General features: G+C 34.9%; 2 protein-coding genes and 1 pseudogene across 37 annotated transcripts in view; 1 reads left to right on the forward strand and 2 right to left on the reverse strand.

The window, feature by feature from the left end:
* Positions 1 to 17546, reverse strand: part of LOC110177636 (chromatin remodeler ATRX homolog) — a 597323-nt gene that overhangs the window by 467385 nt on the left and 112392 nt on the right. For 32 of the 36 annotated variants that reach the window (XR_015273279.1, XR_015273296.1, XR_015273290.1 and 29 more), the window contains 5 exons: positions 11854 to 12013; positions 11003 to 11755; positions 10765 to 10934; positions 251 to 444; positions 50 to 187 (listed from right to left, as the gene is read on the reverse strand). Coding sequence is in view for 26 of the 36 variants with exons in the window: in XM_086840078.1 (XP_086696204.1) it covers positions 50 to 187; positions 251 to 444; positions 10765 to 10934; positions 11003 to 11755; positions 11854 to 12013 (1415 nt within the window). In the remaining 10 variants the exon portion in view is untranslated. Of the gene's footprint in view, positions 1 to 49; positions 188 to 250; positions 445 to 10764; positions 10935 to 11002; positions 11756 to 11853; positions 12014 to 17546 lie in introns of those variants that run through there. The other 4 variants (XM_086840143.1, XM_086840145.1, XM_086840148.1 and 1 more) reach the window with 2 other exon arrangements.
* LOC147644825 (uncharacterized) lies at positions 5458 to 9669 on the reverse strand. Its single transcript, XM_086840233.1, has 2 exons — positions 9213 to 9669; positions 5458 to 9160 (listed from the first exon to the last, which is right to left on the reverse strand). Exons 1-2 carry the CDS (start codon positions 9543 to 9545, stop codon positions 9149 to 9151), a joined length of 345 nt encoding a protein of 114 aa, XP_086696359.1. The 5' UTR covers positions 9546 to 9669; the 3' UTR covers positions 5458 to 9148.
* LOC147644826 (uncharacterized) lies at positions 12634 to 14049 on the forward strand (annotated as a pseudogene).

Raw genomic sequence — 17546 nt, forward strand, 5'->3', positions numbered from 1 at the left:
AAGATCAAACACGATTTATATGGTACCTAAGATTAAAATAGAAACTTACATTCCTTTAGATTATTTTGTATTGGAGTTCCAGTTAATATTATGCGTTTTGGGGTTTTTATTTTCGCAACGGCAAGGCTAATGGCAGATTTGCTGTTTTTAATAATGTGACCTTCATCACAAACTACTATATCGGCACCTTAAAACAAATAAGACATTAAAAAATATTTTATAATTTATTATATAAATATACAGGTCTTACCAGGCTGTAGGAGATATTTTTTTACTTTATCACGAATATTTTCTGATTTTGAAGTCGTCCCGGATCCTTTATATTTATATGAGTGATAAAATACAAGGGCTCGAAAAGCTTCATAGCCCAGTAGTAAGCAACCGGCTTTTTCTTTCGAAGATAACGACCATTCCTTAAGTACCCTCAGCTTTTCGGAAATATCACTAAAAATAAAGGCAAATATAGTTTACATTTTAAACCAATAAAATTCAGGAAATCCGTTCTGATAGACATGCCTGATTAGTGTGAATTGTACTATATATTTAATAATAAATCCCTGGAAATAGTGAATATATCTCGCTTGTCGTACATATAAAACAGTCAAACTTAATTAATTAATTTATTATTATTAATATTATTATTAAAATTATCTATATATATATAAACGTAACCCGTTTTTCGTTGTCGCCACATAACATGAAAACCAGAGCTCGCAAATAACTGTCGACCGTTTCTCGTTGTCTGCAAATAAGTGTCTTTTCCTGACACTTTACGAAAAAACTCAGAGAGCACTCACTCGCATAGGCAAGCAAGTCGTTAAGCGTCTGTATTGCGATCGTGAATTGAGTGTGTGTGAGTAAATGCAAAGACCGTTTGCGTTGAGTTTTTCGGTCAATCGGTCTTTTGCTGACTCTCATTGTGCGAGCGTTTCTCGTTTCGCTCTTTAGGCAATGCTCATTGAAAGAGCGACACACAAAGAGCTCAACGAAAAACGTTCAACAGAAAACATAAAAGAATACAGCAAGAGTCTCTTGCTCAGAGCGAGAGCGAGAGAGTATGAACTTTTTCGGTTGTGCTCGCAACGAGAGCGCAAGAAAAAAATCGGTCGACAGTTATCTGCGAGCTCTGATGAAAACGGCTTGACCGATTTGGCTGATTTTTTTGTAGTTTTTTTATACTCTATTACAGAAACATACATACATATATTAAGAAAATCCCTCAGAAAAATTGAAAAATATACATTTAATTTTGCATATTTAAAAAAACACTGGTAACGAATGTCAACGTCATCTGTAATCGGTAATCTGTGACACAATATACAGGGTGCGGCACGAAAACTCGCTGATTTGTTTCTGGCGCTAAGCGGCGGGTAGTGGTCGGGTAAGGGTGGGGAGTATCTCATGTTTTAGGGGACTTCCTGAAGTTTCGTCTACTCCGCAGTCAGTCGACATCATGCATTGGACGAAAGAGCAGCGTGCATTTGCCTGCGAGGCTTACTTTTCCAACGGTCGTTCCGTAATTGCCACTCAACTCAACATTCATTCTGCAGGTCGCGTTCCTGGCCGGCAGCCGACTGTTTCGTGGGTGAAAACATTCAGGGAGAGCGGGAATGTGACAAAATCCCATCCAGCTCATCGGAGAATAACATTCGGCAAGCAATCGCAAGGATACCCGTCGATATGCTTGAGAGAGTTCAGCTGAGCTTCGAAAATCGGGTATCTCAGTGCATTGATGTCCGATGTAATCTTCAAAACTGTGTAATGAAAACTTCAGCATGTGTGTTACAAGAATAAAAAAAAAATTTGGAATGGTATGTCAACTACTTTTTTTTTATAACCTTCTAAAATCACCAAGTTTTCTTGCCGCACCCTGTAGATAAGTGGTTATCTGAGACAACATATCCACCGCGCTAACAATAATTTTATTAGGTTTTTAAATTCGTTTTGAAGACTAAGAAGTTTTTTGTTTGCTAATAAGTGTTTGTTATGTTAATCACGGTAATATCGCTACACTTCATATCGATAAGTGTTTGTTAATCACGGTAAGTTAGCTTCACTTCATATCGATTTTTGGTAACTTTTGGCGACTACATAATATTACAATTAATAAAATAAATAAAGTGTAGGCATTGTCTCTAAGGTGGTAAGTTGAAATGTGTTAATTATGTGGATCGTGGATTTGAGGTTATAGTCCAAAAGGACGACGTGCGAACGGACATCATCATCAACAAGTATATTCACAAATCTTGAACGAAGAACTACAGTGATAATGAAATTTAGATATTGGACATATGACGACTATATGCCGATAGTGCAATGCGCTAAAGTTCAAAAGAGAAACGGCGGGACTGTGCTGAGCAAGTGGAAAAGTTAAACTAGCTCCATTAATTTTCAAATATAAAACAAAACAAAAAAATTGTTTCTTCAATTTATTAATTTATTAATTTATTAATTTATTAATTTATTAATTTATTAATTTATTAATTTATTAATTTATTAATTTATTAATTTATTAATTTATTAATTTATTAATTTATTAATTTATTAATTTATTAATTTATTAATTTATTAATTTATTAATTTATTAATTTATTAATTTATTAATTTATTAATTTATTAATTTATTAATTTATTAATTTATTAATTTATTAATTTATTAATTTATTAATTTATTAATTTATTAATTTATTAATTTATTAATTTATTAATTTATTAATTTATTAATTTATTAATTTATTAATTTATTAATTTATTAATTTATTAATTTATTAATTTATTAATTTATTAATTTATTAATTTATTAATTTATTAATTTATTAATTTATTAATTTATTAATTTATTAATTTATTAATTTATTAATTTATTAATTTATTAATTTATTAATTTATTAATTTATTAATTTATTAATTTATTAATTTATTAATTTATTAATTTATTAATTTATTAATTTATTAATTTATTAATTTATTAATTTATTAATTTATTAATTTATTAATTTATTAATTTATTAATTTATTAATTTATTAATTTATTAATTTATTAATTTATTAATTTATTAATTTATTAATTTATTAATTTATTAATTTATTAATTTATTAATTTATTAATTTATTAATTTATTAATTTATTAATTTATTAATTTATTAATTTATTAATTTATTAATTTATTAATTTATTAATTTATTAATTTATTAATTTATTAATTTATTAATTTATTAATTTATTAATTTATTAATTTATTAATTTATTAATTTATTAATTTATTAATTTATTAATTTATTAATTTATTAATTTATTAATTTATTAATTTATTAATTTATTAATTTATTAATTTATTAATTTATTAATTTATTAATTTATTAATTTATTAATTTATTAATTTATTAATTTATTAATTTATTAATTTATTAATTTATTAATTTATTAATTTATTAATTTATTAATTTATTAATTTATTAATTTATTAATTTATTAATTTATTAATTTATTAATTTATTAATTTATTAATTTATTAATTTATTAATTTATTAATTTATTAATTTATTAATTTATTAATTTATTAATTTATTAATTTATTAATTTATTAATTTATTAATTTATTAATTTATTAATTTATTAATTTATTAATTTATTAATTTATTAATTTATTAATTTATTAATTTATTAATTTATTAATTTATTAATTTATTAATTTATTAATTTATTAATTTATTAATTTATTAATTTATTAATTTATTAATTTATTAATTTATTAATTTATTAATTTATTAATTTATTAATTTATTAATTTATTAATTTATTAATTTATTAATTTATTAATTTATTAATTTATTAATTTATTAATTTATTAATTTATTAATTTATTAATTTATTAATTTATTAATTTATTAATTTATTAATTTATTAATTTATTAATTTATTAATTTATTAATTTATTAATTTATTAATTTATTAATTTATTAATTTATTAATTTATTAATTTATTAATTTATTAATTTATTAATTTATTAATTTATTAATTTATTAATTTATTAATTTATTAATTTATTAATTTATTAATTTATTAATTTATTAATTTATTAATTTATTAATTTATTAATTTATTAATTTATTAATTTATTAATTTATTAATTTATTAATTTATTAATTTATTAATTTATTAATTTATTAATTTATTAATTTATTAATTTATTAATTTATTAATTTATTAATTTATTAATTTATTAATTTATTAATTTATTAATTTATTAATTTATTAATTTATTAATTTATTAATTTATTAATTTATTAATTTATTAATTTATTAATTTATTAATTTATTAATTTATTAATTTATTAATTTATTAATTTATTAATTTATTAATTTATTAATTTATTAATTTATTAATTTATTAATTTATTAATTTATTAATTTATTAATTTATTAATTTATTAATTTATTAATTTATTAATTTATTAATTTATTAATTTATTAATTTATTAATTTATTAATTTATTAATTTATTAATTTATTAATTTATTAATTTATTAATTTATTAATTTATTAATTTATTAATTTATTAATTTATTAATTTATTAATTTATTAATTTATTAATTTATTAATTTATTAATTTATTAATTTATTAATTTATTAATTTATTAATTTATTAATTTATTAATTTATTAATTTATTAATTTATTAATTTATTAATTTAAATCTTTTGGAGATCTCTTCCTATATTATAAAGGGATTCCATAATAATTTTTAGACAGATGTAATCTATACTGATTTCAGAAAAGCATTTGACTCTGTTAACCATTCTCTCCCCGTTAAGAAACTCGATTTAATGGGTTTTCCCAGTGATCTTCTTAATTGGATCTCAAGTTATCTGAATGGCAGGACGCAAAAGGGCCTCTTTAATAATAATTTATCCAATGTTCTAAGGGTTACATCTGGCGTCCCGCAAGGAACCCATTTGGGACCTTATTGTTTACATTATTTATAAATGACCTGCCCAAAGTCTTGACAGTGCTTATGCTTATAAAAGGACGACGCCTGCCAGTCAGATTTACGAACAGACTTTAATAATTCGGCTAAACGTAAACATCTCTAAATGCAAGTAAATGACATTCTCTCATTCCATTCCCAAGCTTGCAACTTTCACGCTGAACTACTGCTCCTCGGAAAGAATTAAAGTTGATAATTTGGGCGACCGCTGGGGCCCTAAACTTGCCCTTAGTACGGTGTCCAGAGTAAACGGATCGAATAGGTTCAAAAAAAGTTTTTACCTTTCGCTCAATGCGGCTTTTATTGGGATGCAAACTAAAGATTGCCTTCTTACTCTAACTCTCCTAATTAACTTACCATTTATATCCGCACCGTATAATTATGCTTGGCATGAACGTTATCTATAACCTCATTCATGGTGATGTGGAAAGTGCTGACTATAGAAATTGTGGAAGGTAAAACCAAACGTTTTAATTCGTTCTTCTTTATTTCACTCGGCACAACTGAATGTTCGACTTATTTCTTTACATCTGCTTAACATAGGTTTATATAACATAGGCTTAACATACATGGGATTAACTTACATGACTCTCTGCTAGCCTACTACTAATCGGCCATCCTGACCATCTGAATCCCCTGATCCAGGTTTCTTTTGAAATAAACATTTTTTGTAACCATTTCTTCATTTTCTTATACATAGTAAGTTTATTGAATAATGGTTTCTTTATGACTTCGTTCATTTTCCTATCCAAGGTTTTATGTTTTGAGCACTCCAAATACCCCTGTATGGATTCCGAGAAACTTGAAAACCTTCAACATCCTTTAACAAGAACCTGTCATTACGAAGCACTTTATCTATTACATACGGCCCCTTATTCGTTGGGATTAACTTCCTAGCACCTCCCGTAGTACTTTCAAAATTTTTAACCATTACGTAATCTCCTATAGTATAATCCTTTTGCTTTTTCCTTGTTTTATCATAATATTTTTCGTTATACGCATGTGCTCGATTTTGATTATAAATAGCTAGTTTTCTGATTTTCTCTAAGCCCTCTACCTGTGTTGTATCATTAATTTCTTCAAATCTCTCCCTGAGCTCATCAATAATTTGACCTTTTTGCTCTACACCGAAGAGCATCTTGCTAGGAACTTGTTCAGTGTATAGTGTTATTGAGTGCATATTCTACTTGCTCGATTACATTGTCCCAGTGTATTCCATTTTCAGGTTCAGTTAATTTTGCTGTCATAGGTCCTAAGGTCCTATTTATGCGTTCCACTTGTCCATTTGCTTGTGGGGAACCTGTCGCTATCTTCAAATGTTTAATATTAGTGTTATTGAGTGCATATTCTACTTGCTCGATTACATTGTCCCAGTGTATTCCATTTTCAGGTTCAGTTAATTTTGCTGTCATAGGTCCTAAGGTCCTATTTATGCGTTCCACTTGTCCATTTGCTTGTGGGGAACCTGTCGCTATCTTCAAATGTTTAATATTTTCCCGTTACCGTTGTAAGTTGTGCGAATTCATTAGATGTGAACTGCCTCTATCAGAAACTATATCATACATTTCAGTTTGCTGTACGACCTGAAATAATCGGCAAAAGCTTTCAGAACTTCTTTTGTGCTTGTCGTCTTTGTTGTATATAATTTCGTGAACCCATATACTATTAAAAATATGTGATTATTTTCTCTTTCTGCTGCAACTGGTCCATAATGGTCGATGTGTAACAATTCAAAAGGCTTATCCCCTTTTGGAATGCTATGTAAGAAACCTTCTGATTTTCCAGAGTTTGGATAAAATGCTACACATTTTATGTGACTCTTGCATTTTTCTTTGACGTTCTTAAACCAATAACCCCTCGTAATCGCTTCTATCATTTTATCCCTGCCAATGTGCCCAGGCTCATTGTGGTATTTGTGCAAAACGTGACTTTCCATTTCTTCAGGGACAAAGACTAATAAACGGTCGTCATTAGTTTTCCTATAAACAACGCGATATTTCATTTCGAATAGTTTTTGCTGATTTCTTTCTAATTCTTTTTTTTTTTGACAGATTTTTGATTGACAGATTATAAGATTGTCTTCAAAACTAGTGGTTTCTACTACTAAAATGTTACATCTGCCCAAAGCCTCTACGTGTTGTATCTTTGTCCCGGATATATGGATGAGTTTTTGAAGTTCAAGTGCCCATCGTGGGATTCTGGGATATAGTTCGACTCTGTTCAAAGTAACCGTTGTAAGAGAATTGCAATCGATTATTTTGAAATGTCTGCCTTGCAAATAGATTCGAAATCTACGCAAGGCGTAGATAATGGCCAGAGTTTTCAGCTCAAAGCTGTGATACTTTGCTTCAGTCTCTGTACTTCGCTTAGAAAAATAGAACACGGAATGGAGTTTTCCATCTCCCTTTCTGTGCATCAACAACGCACCAAAGCCCATAGAACTTGCATCGCAATGAAATTCAACCTCGTCTTTGTGATTATAAATGGCTAAAACCGGTGCCTCTATAAGTTTTTTCTTAAGGTTTAAAAAACAGTTTAGCTCTCTTTCTTCAAAAGAAAATTCCTTGTCTTTTTTTAAAATATCGTAAAGTGGCTTAGCTAACGTAGAGTAATCGTTTATACATCTTTTAAACATAATCCTAAGAAACTTTGGACGTTGTGTACTTTTTCAGGAATTGGAAAATTTTTAATAGCATCAATACCCCTGTCATCAGCTCTGATTCCTTTTTTTATCAATGAAAAATCCCAGGTACTTTATACTGGATTGCATAAACTCACATTTGTCCATACGAAGTTCTAACTTGTTATTAACCAGTCTTATGAACACTTTTAATACGATCAAATGATCTTCCATGTTTGCGCTGGCTATCAATATATCATCCATGTATACGATGACTTTATTTTCACGTATTAAATCCGAAAAAATCATATTTACAAAGCGCTGGAATACTGCTGATGCGTTCTTGATGACCATGGGCAGCCTTAAAAATTCGAATTGTCCAAGGGGGTTGACAAATGATGTATATTTCACAAAATCTGCGCCAACGAATACGTGAAAATATCCATTTTTAAATCAAGTCTTGAAAATACCCTTTTATTCACTAATTTATCTAACAGGTCGTCTATTAAAGGCAACGGATAATTGTCCTTTATTTAGACTTTATTCAATTTTCGATAGTCGATGCATAAACGCAAATCTCTCTCACTGTTTCTTATTATGCCCATGTCTAAATATTCGTCTATTCTTCAGCTTCTGAAGCTGCTCCTTCTCACTAAAAGAAAGTCTTCTAGGTGAGCAACTGAAGAGTTTAGATTTGTCTAAACTAATTTTCACTTCGCATTTGGTAAAAGGGGCATCTGGTCTCTTTGCTTTGACATAAAATTCTTCGAACATTTTGACAAATTTACATTTTGTTTCATAGTTTTTTTTTTACACCCACAGCTGTAGTCTAAAAACTGATCATCGACTACGTTTATATTCAACATTTCGTTTTTAAAGTTGTCTGTTATAAGTTCTGCTCTTTCAATCTGCGGCATCTCATCACAGCCTTGAATGTTTCTTACATGTGGTTCACTTCCTACGTTCTTTCCGCTATCCGTTTCTTTTTCCGAAAATTTTCCTATAACGTTTATAAACTTTTTTGCTTGACAGTTTCATTTCCTAAAATTTTCTCTTCGTCACCTAACATTTTCTCTTTAACCGTTTCATCTCCTTACAGTTTATCTTTAACAGTTTTATCTCCTAACAGTTTCTCTTTAACAGTTTCATCTTCATTAATATTTTCGCTGGAATTGCAATTGGCTACTACGGCAGTTTCAAGTTGTTGATAATTTTCCTCCGAAAGTGAGTTCAAATCATAGGTGCCTTCTTTACCAATATTAATATATCCGTCAATACCAAGGATGCCTAGATTCATGCTCAAACCATAATGATCCCTAAAATCCCTTCTTAGGATTGCATCGTGTTTCATTGACTCATTGCCAACGACAATAATTTCCAATTTGATTTTTATTTTATCTCTTAAAACGTAACAGAAAGATTTTCCAAAAATTTCAAGCCGGCTCTTGTTTAAAACATGATAAATTTCGTTCATGTTTCCCAATAATACTTCAGATGGAATTTTGGACTGCTTAATGAAAAATTTCGCGCTTCCTGAGTCTATGAGGCATTCTGCAATAATGGGTTCAGTAAAATCAATAAAAAAAATTTTTAATCTTCTTACATAGTTGTTAACGTTGCTGCCGTTGTTACTTTTCTTTTGGCGGCATTCTCCTACGAAATGGCCCATCTCTCCGCAAGCATACCAGGATCCTGGAGGCCTAGTTGGTTTGCGACAGTCTTTCCCAAAATGGCTCTTCGGAGTTGCAGTTCCTACAGCGAAAGTTGTTGGCCTCCGACGTCTCCGGTGTCGACTTCTTCGTAGCAGCATCTGCTCAGGATCAGCGAATCTTTGGATGCGGGCTTGATCACGCAAGCTCGCCGATGGGATTCCGTCGAGCAGATGCTCGAATAGCTCCTCCGTGTCCAAGTTGATGGTTTGGTTTGAAACTCTCATCCCTGTTCCATTTGCGTTGCTCAAATTTCCGACGTCGCTCTGATTTAGACGCTGTTTCACCAAATGCAACGATCAGTTGCTCGCACAGCCGTTCAAACGAATCCAGCATCCGTGTAGGGTTGGCATGTAGCCAGCGTTGTGCGTTGCTCTCAGTTTGTTGACGAGCAACATCCGCAGACAGTCGCTGTCAAGATTATAATCTGACCGAGGTTCCTGAGATGATCCACCCAGGAGCGCAAATGTTGCTTTCGAAATCGATGGCCGCTTCCTTGGCAAATTAGAGTGATCCAGCCCTGGTATGGGGTCTGTCTTCCTGGGTGCCGTCAGTACTGCAGCTTGGCCGATGATGTTGTTGCTGGCTTGCGGCGCCTTGTTGTTGCGTCTGTATGGCGACGCGCGTCTCTCTTTGTTGTTGCATTTGAATTCCTTGAATGGTGTCGAGTTCTTCAATTTGTCGTTGTTGAGCTGCGCCACGAGCTTCTGCTTGTTGCAACGCATTTTCCTGTGAAATGAGTGTTGCCCGCAGTTGTGTGATGATTCCGAGAAGTTCACGGTGGTCTGGAACACTTTCGGAATCACTTTCCTGCGACGATTGTGTTGCATTTCCCGTCTTGGTGTTGACCTGTTGGGATCCGGTGCTGGAGGTACCGATCTGACCCTCTCGAATTATCTAGCAGGCATCCTCTTCTGGAAATTGAACTCGTTGCTCAGGTGGTATTTGCCCTAGACGTGCCATCAATTTGGTTTTAACACCTTGGGTTGGCAGCCCCAACACTGATAGCCACCTTTTCAGCTGGATGACCGAAAAACCGTTTAAATTAACTTTGTGATCCCACTTCTGAATTTGTGGAAGGTTAAACCGATCGTTTTATTTTGTTCTTCTTTATTTCACTTTTCCCGTTTCACATGATCTTTACATCTGCCTAACATACATAGGTTTATATAATATAGGCTTAACATACATGGAATTAACATACATTATTCTCTGCTAGCCTACTACAAAATTGAGCTAATTTCGATGTACCAAGTAGAAATACTAGACCTTATAGACCTTTAGTGTTACATCACTTTGCACTTTGCACCTCCTTTGTATGAACCTTTTAGAGTATTGTGTGCAAATTATAGTGATTTGTACACATTAATCTCTAACGTAGATAGTCTTCTAAATCGCACCAAATATATTAAGATGTTGCAATTTAAAAATATAAAATTGACTTACGATGCGTCCGGGAATATGAAAACCTTTATATTTTTATTACTTTTTAATGGACTTAGCCAGCGGTGAAATTCATCAGCCCAATTCATGACCGTACTCTTTGGGCAAAGTACCATTATTTTGTAAGTATTTAATTCCTCATAAGATATCACCGTATGTAGTAGGGTAATTAACTACAAATACAAAACAAATATCAACATATATATTTACATATTTATTAGATTAAGTATATATTTTTTACCTGAAGTGTCTTTCCTAGACCCATGCAATGGGCTAATATGCAACCCGATCCTGAATTCTTATTATTCTGATCTGTGCCACCATAACATGAATCGTACATAAATTTAACACCGTCTTTTTGATGAGGCTTTAATTGCTTGACTATATCTTCATCAACTGCAACAAAAGTTTTAGTGATTTCAATATAATCTAGTATTAGATCATTTTTATTTATAATTGAAGTACGGGTTTTAAGGGCTTTTGAAAGTTCAGAATTTTTTTTTTCCAGTCTTCGAATTCTTTCGCTTTCATTTTTCTGTGCTGCTCTTGTCTCAATAGCCAGTTGGTCGATTCGAAGCATCGGTTTGATAAACCTGGATTGTTTAACTTTATGTTCAATGTCTGAATCATCACTTTCAGAACTGAGTATGATTGATGGGTTCAGTTCAGAACAAGAGTAAATCTTTGACGTCTTCAGACTGCCCCTGTTTATAAAAGAATCTGAGTTAAAACTAACTTCGGCTTTGAATGCATTGAAGTTTTTGTTGTTTTGGACGGAACCAGACAGATTTTTATCAGATTCAAAAGCATGAAGAAATTTATCAACAATATTTGTCATGAAATCATCTACATCAGATGCTGAATCTTTTGAATTTCCGTAGTTGCTTTTATTTGATAACCCAGAGTCACTATTTGAGTCTTTTAAAAGTTGAAGCTTAATTTCTTCATTGTAGCGTGATATAAATTCGTCTTCCGTTATTGTATTTTTTTCCATCTAAAATTAAATAATAAAAAATATCAACTTTATTAATTAGTATGTCAAACTTATGAACGATTTTGTTACTAATTTTCAGGATCTAGAATGGAACTTACATCAAAGATCGGTTCACTTTCATTTGTATCCAATTCATCTTCTAAGGCAGGAACTGATTTGACTTCACTTCTCTCCAACGATTTATCGAAAATCTTGTTTTTAGGCTGAATTTGAGTTTTTTGGCGTTTGCGCTTGCTTAGCACGTTTAAATTTATCAATCTAAATTTAAAGAATGAGTTTCAATGGTGAGTAAAACTGTTCGTATTTTATTGCAAAATTAAAAAAAAATAAAAAACATGTGGTGTTCTATTCTAATCTCTAATGAGTATATTTTCCATTTTTTTCAGTTTTAAAAAGAACATTTATTTAAAACAAGAAAGGAAGCTAACTTCGACACACCGAAGTTTATATACCCTTGCAGATAGAACTTTATTCACTAGGAATTTATACAATATAATTTATATAAACTTATGTTAAAAAACCTGAAGTAATACCTGCTTTCATTTCATTCAACTATTTTTATAATATTTACAGTTTACATTCACAGTTTTGGATTTTCATCTATGTATATAGAACTATCGTTTGTATGGCAGCTATGTATAGTACTCTGATTATCATAAATGTTCGGAGCAGACCGCTAGCGCCTAAGCGTCGTTAATAGAGCCTATTGAACATATACATATATACCTATGCATATATAGCATAGACGTGCGTGTGCCAAAACTCCGCTGTTTCGAGGCCGACAATTACAATAACAACATTGTGGAGGTTCCGTTGCATCTCGGTGACGCTGATTAACCCCTAATTTGCGCGGTGGAAACTAAACGGGTTCCTATATACCGAAGCGGTCAGACATTTTCCCTTTATTAATTCTTTTCGCGTGAGAAAATAAAGATGTCTAATACGGAAAATTCGGTTCAGCATCAAAATGAGCCGCCAAGTGACGTGGACTTCTACCGAGCCAAGGCCCAATCCCTTTTGCGGCAATTGAGCTCGATGAATTATTACATAAATCCGGAGACTGTAGATCAGTTTGATCAGTTCTGATTTACTGGCGCGACTGGAGTGGATTAATTCATAAAATTTGGCCTTTGATTCCGCACAGACTTCGCTGGAAAAATTGGACTTTTCGGAGATAGCAAGCGACCATCGGATTGAGTTCTCCACGGCGTTCATGGATGTGAAGGCGAAGATAAATCGAGGTTTAGCGGCGCTTCGCAAATCTCAATTGCCGGCTGCTACCGCTGCAAATTCAACTTTCATAGACAATTTTAATCATCCGGATCTTTCTTTCCGATCTAGGAAGCCTCGGTTGCCAATTTTGAAGATAGCTCGGTTCCATGGATCCTACTCTGATTGGCCGGACTTTATTGCAACGTTCAGCACAGTCATCGGAAACGACGAAGAGCTAAGTGATATTGAAAAATTACAATATCTAAGGTCAAGTTTAGGTGGTGTGGCTCTAGAGACCATACGTTCGCTTGAGCCCTCGAATGCCAATTATAAAAATGCTTTGGATTTACTTACAAATCGATTCGATAATAAAGTTCTACATTTTCAGGCACACGTACAGGCAATATTTGGGTTAAAAGGTGTCGAGGAGGGATCAGCCAAGGGTCTTCGGGAGTTAAGCGATTGCATGAATTCGCATCTGCGAGCAATCCGTACCCTGGCCACTGCGCAACAAATCTTGGACGGATTGCTGATTCACATAGTAGCACGGAAGCTCGATCAGAGGACGCGGGAAAAATGGGAAGAGGATTTGTCCATCAACAATCTAGCTACGTGGGATTCTATGGAGTCGTTCTTGCAAAGGAGGTGTAGGATCTTCCCCTATGTACGTTTTGTGATGCGAGGGATCATTATTTGCCAAAGTGCTCTCGATTTCTAAATTTGAGTCCGAATCTTCGATTTAGAGAAGCAAAGAAGTTGCACCTGTGCCTCAACTGTTTGCGCAAGGGGCATAGGTTGCAGCACTGCAAGTCAACGCACTGCAGATACTGTCATATGAAGCACCACTCATTGTTGCATTTTAATCAGGACCCATATGTACCATCCACCGCCTCATCTCTATCATCCGATCCATTTCCCAACTCTCAGCCATCAACATCATTTTCATCAGCATTGGCATCATCACATTCATCATCGCATTCATCATCGCATTCATCATCGCATTCATCATCCCAACCTAATCACCGTTCATCGAACCCTCCACCAAGCCCCACAGATATTTTGCCTGTTGATTACGTGTTGCTTCCAACCGCGATCATATATTTGAGAAACAAGGCTGGAGAATTTATGCCTTGCCGAGCAATCTTGGACTCGGTGTCTCAGATAAATTTCATAACGTCTCGTCTAGCGAATCAACTTAATTTGAATTGTCGAAAGTCGCATACCCTAGTCGCTGGGATTGGGGAATCCTCTTTGAATTCTGATAAGGCAGTCGACATTCTAGCGCAATCCCGGGATGCAATCTATCGTGCCTCATTCTCCGCGGTCGTGACTAATAGTATCACTGATTAGCAGCCACATTTCGATATAAACGCAGTATCATGGAAAATTCCGGAAAATATTTCGCTTGCTGATCCTCACTTCAATCGATCAGATCGAATAGATCTCATAATTGGTGCTGGACTCTTCTTTAAAATAATGGCTACGGGACAAATTCATTTGGATAGCGCGTTGCCAACCCTTCAGAACACCAAACTTGGGTGGATCGTGTCTGGAGAGCTGTCGAGTGCGTCAACTCCTCAGTCTGTCCCAGCTGCCGTCGTCAAGGATCCTACGAATCATTTTGATGGTGGCACACTTGCTGCCGTAGGATGGCCAGCTGCCTTCTTGACCCCATTTCGGAAAAGTTGTTGGCCAATTGGAGGCCACAAAATCGCAAATGCGTATCAAGCCGTTCTGCCCCACGATGCCGATGAAGTTGGAACAGTACCTCTTCCAACGGGGGGAGTATGTTCGGAGCAGACCGCTAGCGCCTAATCATGCGCGCATGGGTGTATGGCTGCACCTGCTGCGCTCTTAGCTATTCTCTTTGTTTATCTATTTCTCTCTCTCTTCTTCTTCTGTCGCCTTATCTATGCTAAGCTACATTTTAAGATTATATATGTTGAAGTCAATAATTCGATCGGGAGTTGCAGCTCCGACCAGAGAAGTGAACGAAAATATACACAGCATTTAATTAACCTATTCGTGCGTTGTAATTATTGCTTAAGGGTGCCAATTCGTTCTCTTCCCCATAAAAAAATAAAATTAAAACCAAAATTCGAAAAATTAAATACCGGTGTGCTTTTAGGTTATTTGCTTGCATTTGAACTAAGTGGGTATATATTAAGGTTTTTAGTTTGGAAAGACGCTAGAGATTAGTGTGTACAGCACATTCCATATCACCATGGATGAGGTTGTGCATAAAGGTTATGCTCAGCATAGTTCTACTGTTTCCTTAGGAATGTAAGTTAATTAGGAGGAGGCAATTAGAATTGGAAAGGTAATCTTTCGTTTGCATCCCAATTAAAACCACGAATAAGCAACAAGTTTTTTTGAACCGATTCGATGCGTTTATTATGGACGCTGCACTGAGGGCTCCAAACGCACTAAAGAAGTATATAAGGATTTAGTAACATAGGGGTCATTGAAATCCTTCGACTACCGTTTAATAAATCCAAGCACACCCCTGGCTCTATTCACCATAGGCGAAATATGATCAATAACGTCAAGTTTTGGGTCCAAGCGGACGCCCAAATCATCAACAGAATTAATTCTTTTCCAAAGAGCAGCAGTTCAGCGTGTAAGTAGCAAGCTAAGGAACGATACGAGAGAATAGCTTGCATTTCGAGCCATTTAAGTTTAATAAGATCTGTTCGTAAATCTGACTGGCAGCCGACGTCCTTGTATTGCACGCAAAGCTTGACGTCATCCGCCTACATAAGCACTCTGGAGTTAGTCAGAACTTTGAGCAGGTCATTTATAAATAATGTAAACAAAAAGGGTCCCAAATGGCCCAATGGGGAGGTCGCAGTAAATGGCCTTAACAACATCTACGTTTACTACCTCGTTTATCGGTGGACTCGACCGTGTTATCCGATCATTCCTATGGCAGCTATATGATATAGTCGTCCGATCTGGTCCGTTCTGACATATATACGAGTGAGAGAATATAGACGGCTAACTACAAAGTTTCATTCAGATAGCTTCAAAACTGAGAGACTAGTTTGCGTAGAAATGGACAGACGGACAGAAGGACAGTCGGACAGACGGACATGGCTAGATCGACTTGGCTATTGATCCTGATCAAGAATATATGTATATACTTTATATGGTCGGGGCCGTCAGCCGATAGGGTGCACAGGGGGATAAACGGATGACTGCGTCATCTGCCGTAACTGTGTACACCATCGGTAGTGCGACTATACTCTCCAAGCGAGGGCGGCTGGAAGCAGGTCCCCAGTCGAGGCCCGACCGGGGATGCTGACCAATTGTAGTCGGGCGGACCTAGGCAGTCTTTAATTAGCCTCCCCTCAAGTCAGGTGTGTGATGCGACCCGTGCACACTGACTTTCAGGTTCGCAGCTGAGGGGTTAAGCCAGCTGTGTCTGCACGGAGCCTTCCCAGGGCCGGGCAACCCTGGGTCGTAAGTGGCCTTGCCGCAGTTTTGGGGCGAAGCTGCGGTCGACCTTCTTCAAAGCCCCAAACCCCCTCTGGCCCGCTGCGCTTGCCAGGTCGAGCAAAGCGGGCGTTTATGAAATGAAAATGACTTCAAAAAACCGAGCTTCGGAACTCCCGGGAGAGGATAAACCCCAAACAATGTCAACGAAGGACGAGAAGGAGATGCAGAGGCCGAGACTGGTCGCTGCATCTCACATTGCATCGGAGACCGACGGAGACGAGTCGCAATCCGAGGGGAGAGCGAGTAGCACTCCCCAATCGAAACACACAGGTGGGGCTCAGCTGAGCACCACCTCAGATATAGCAAAAATGTCTCACCATCAGAGACGAGCGAGGGTCAACAGAGCCCGCTTCGTTCTTGGCAAGATAGCCAAGAATGAGGCTGAGGGCAAAACTGACCCTCGGGATGCCGAGGACAAGGCCAAATTCCTTGCGGAGATCGCGGAATTTGAGCAATACAAAGCGGCAAACCCGGCGGCGTTCCAGCCCTCGAAGGCAAAGCGAATTCGCTCACAGGAAGTGAGCGAAAGCGCGCCTAAGAGAGCGAAGGACCCACAGGGTAAGCCGCGAGCGACAAACTTTGTCAGCCAGGCAAAGAAGTTTAGCGAGGTGGCCAGAGACAGTCTGGCTATGGCACTGGTGGACGAGCTCCATGACGACGGTCGCCTGCTGTCGGAGAAGTGGGAGGAGATCGAGGCCAAGTTGGCCGACATGGTGACCGACAAGGCCAAGATTAAGGTCTTCTTGGCCGAGCCGGACGAGATTCTGGAGGAAGTCGATGACACCAACAAATTGTTGGACGACATGGTCATCGACGACAAATCTCCGGACGCCACCCCCACTAACATCGATGTCGAGAATCGTGCAGATTAACCTGAAGCCCAGCTCGCACGCTTCAGCTAATCTCACGATCCTTCTAGGGGAGAGGGATATCGACATCGGTCTGATACAGGAGCCTTGGACCAGGGACGGGCAAGTCGCTGGACTGAGAATCCAAGGATACACACTACTGTGCACAAACTCGGATGGTAGGTCGAGGGCTTGCATTGTAATCAAGAATCATTTTAACGCTTTTCTCTGTC

The sequence above is a fragment of the Drosophila serrata genome, unplaced genomic scaffold (assembly GCF_035046125.1).
Source record: "Drosophila serrata isolate PLE 108 unplaced genomic scaffold, ASM3504612v1 contig_88, whole genome shotgun sequence".
Taxonomy (NCBI): domain Eukaryota; kingdom Metazoa; phylum Arthropoda; class Insecta; order Diptera; family Drosophilidae; genus Drosophila; species Drosophila serrata.

Coding starts and splice junctions, on each gene's coding strand:
- LOC147644825 (XM_086840233.1), bottom strand. CDS start 9,545: ATGAGAGTTTCAAACCAAACCATCAACTTGGACACGGAGGAGCTATTC.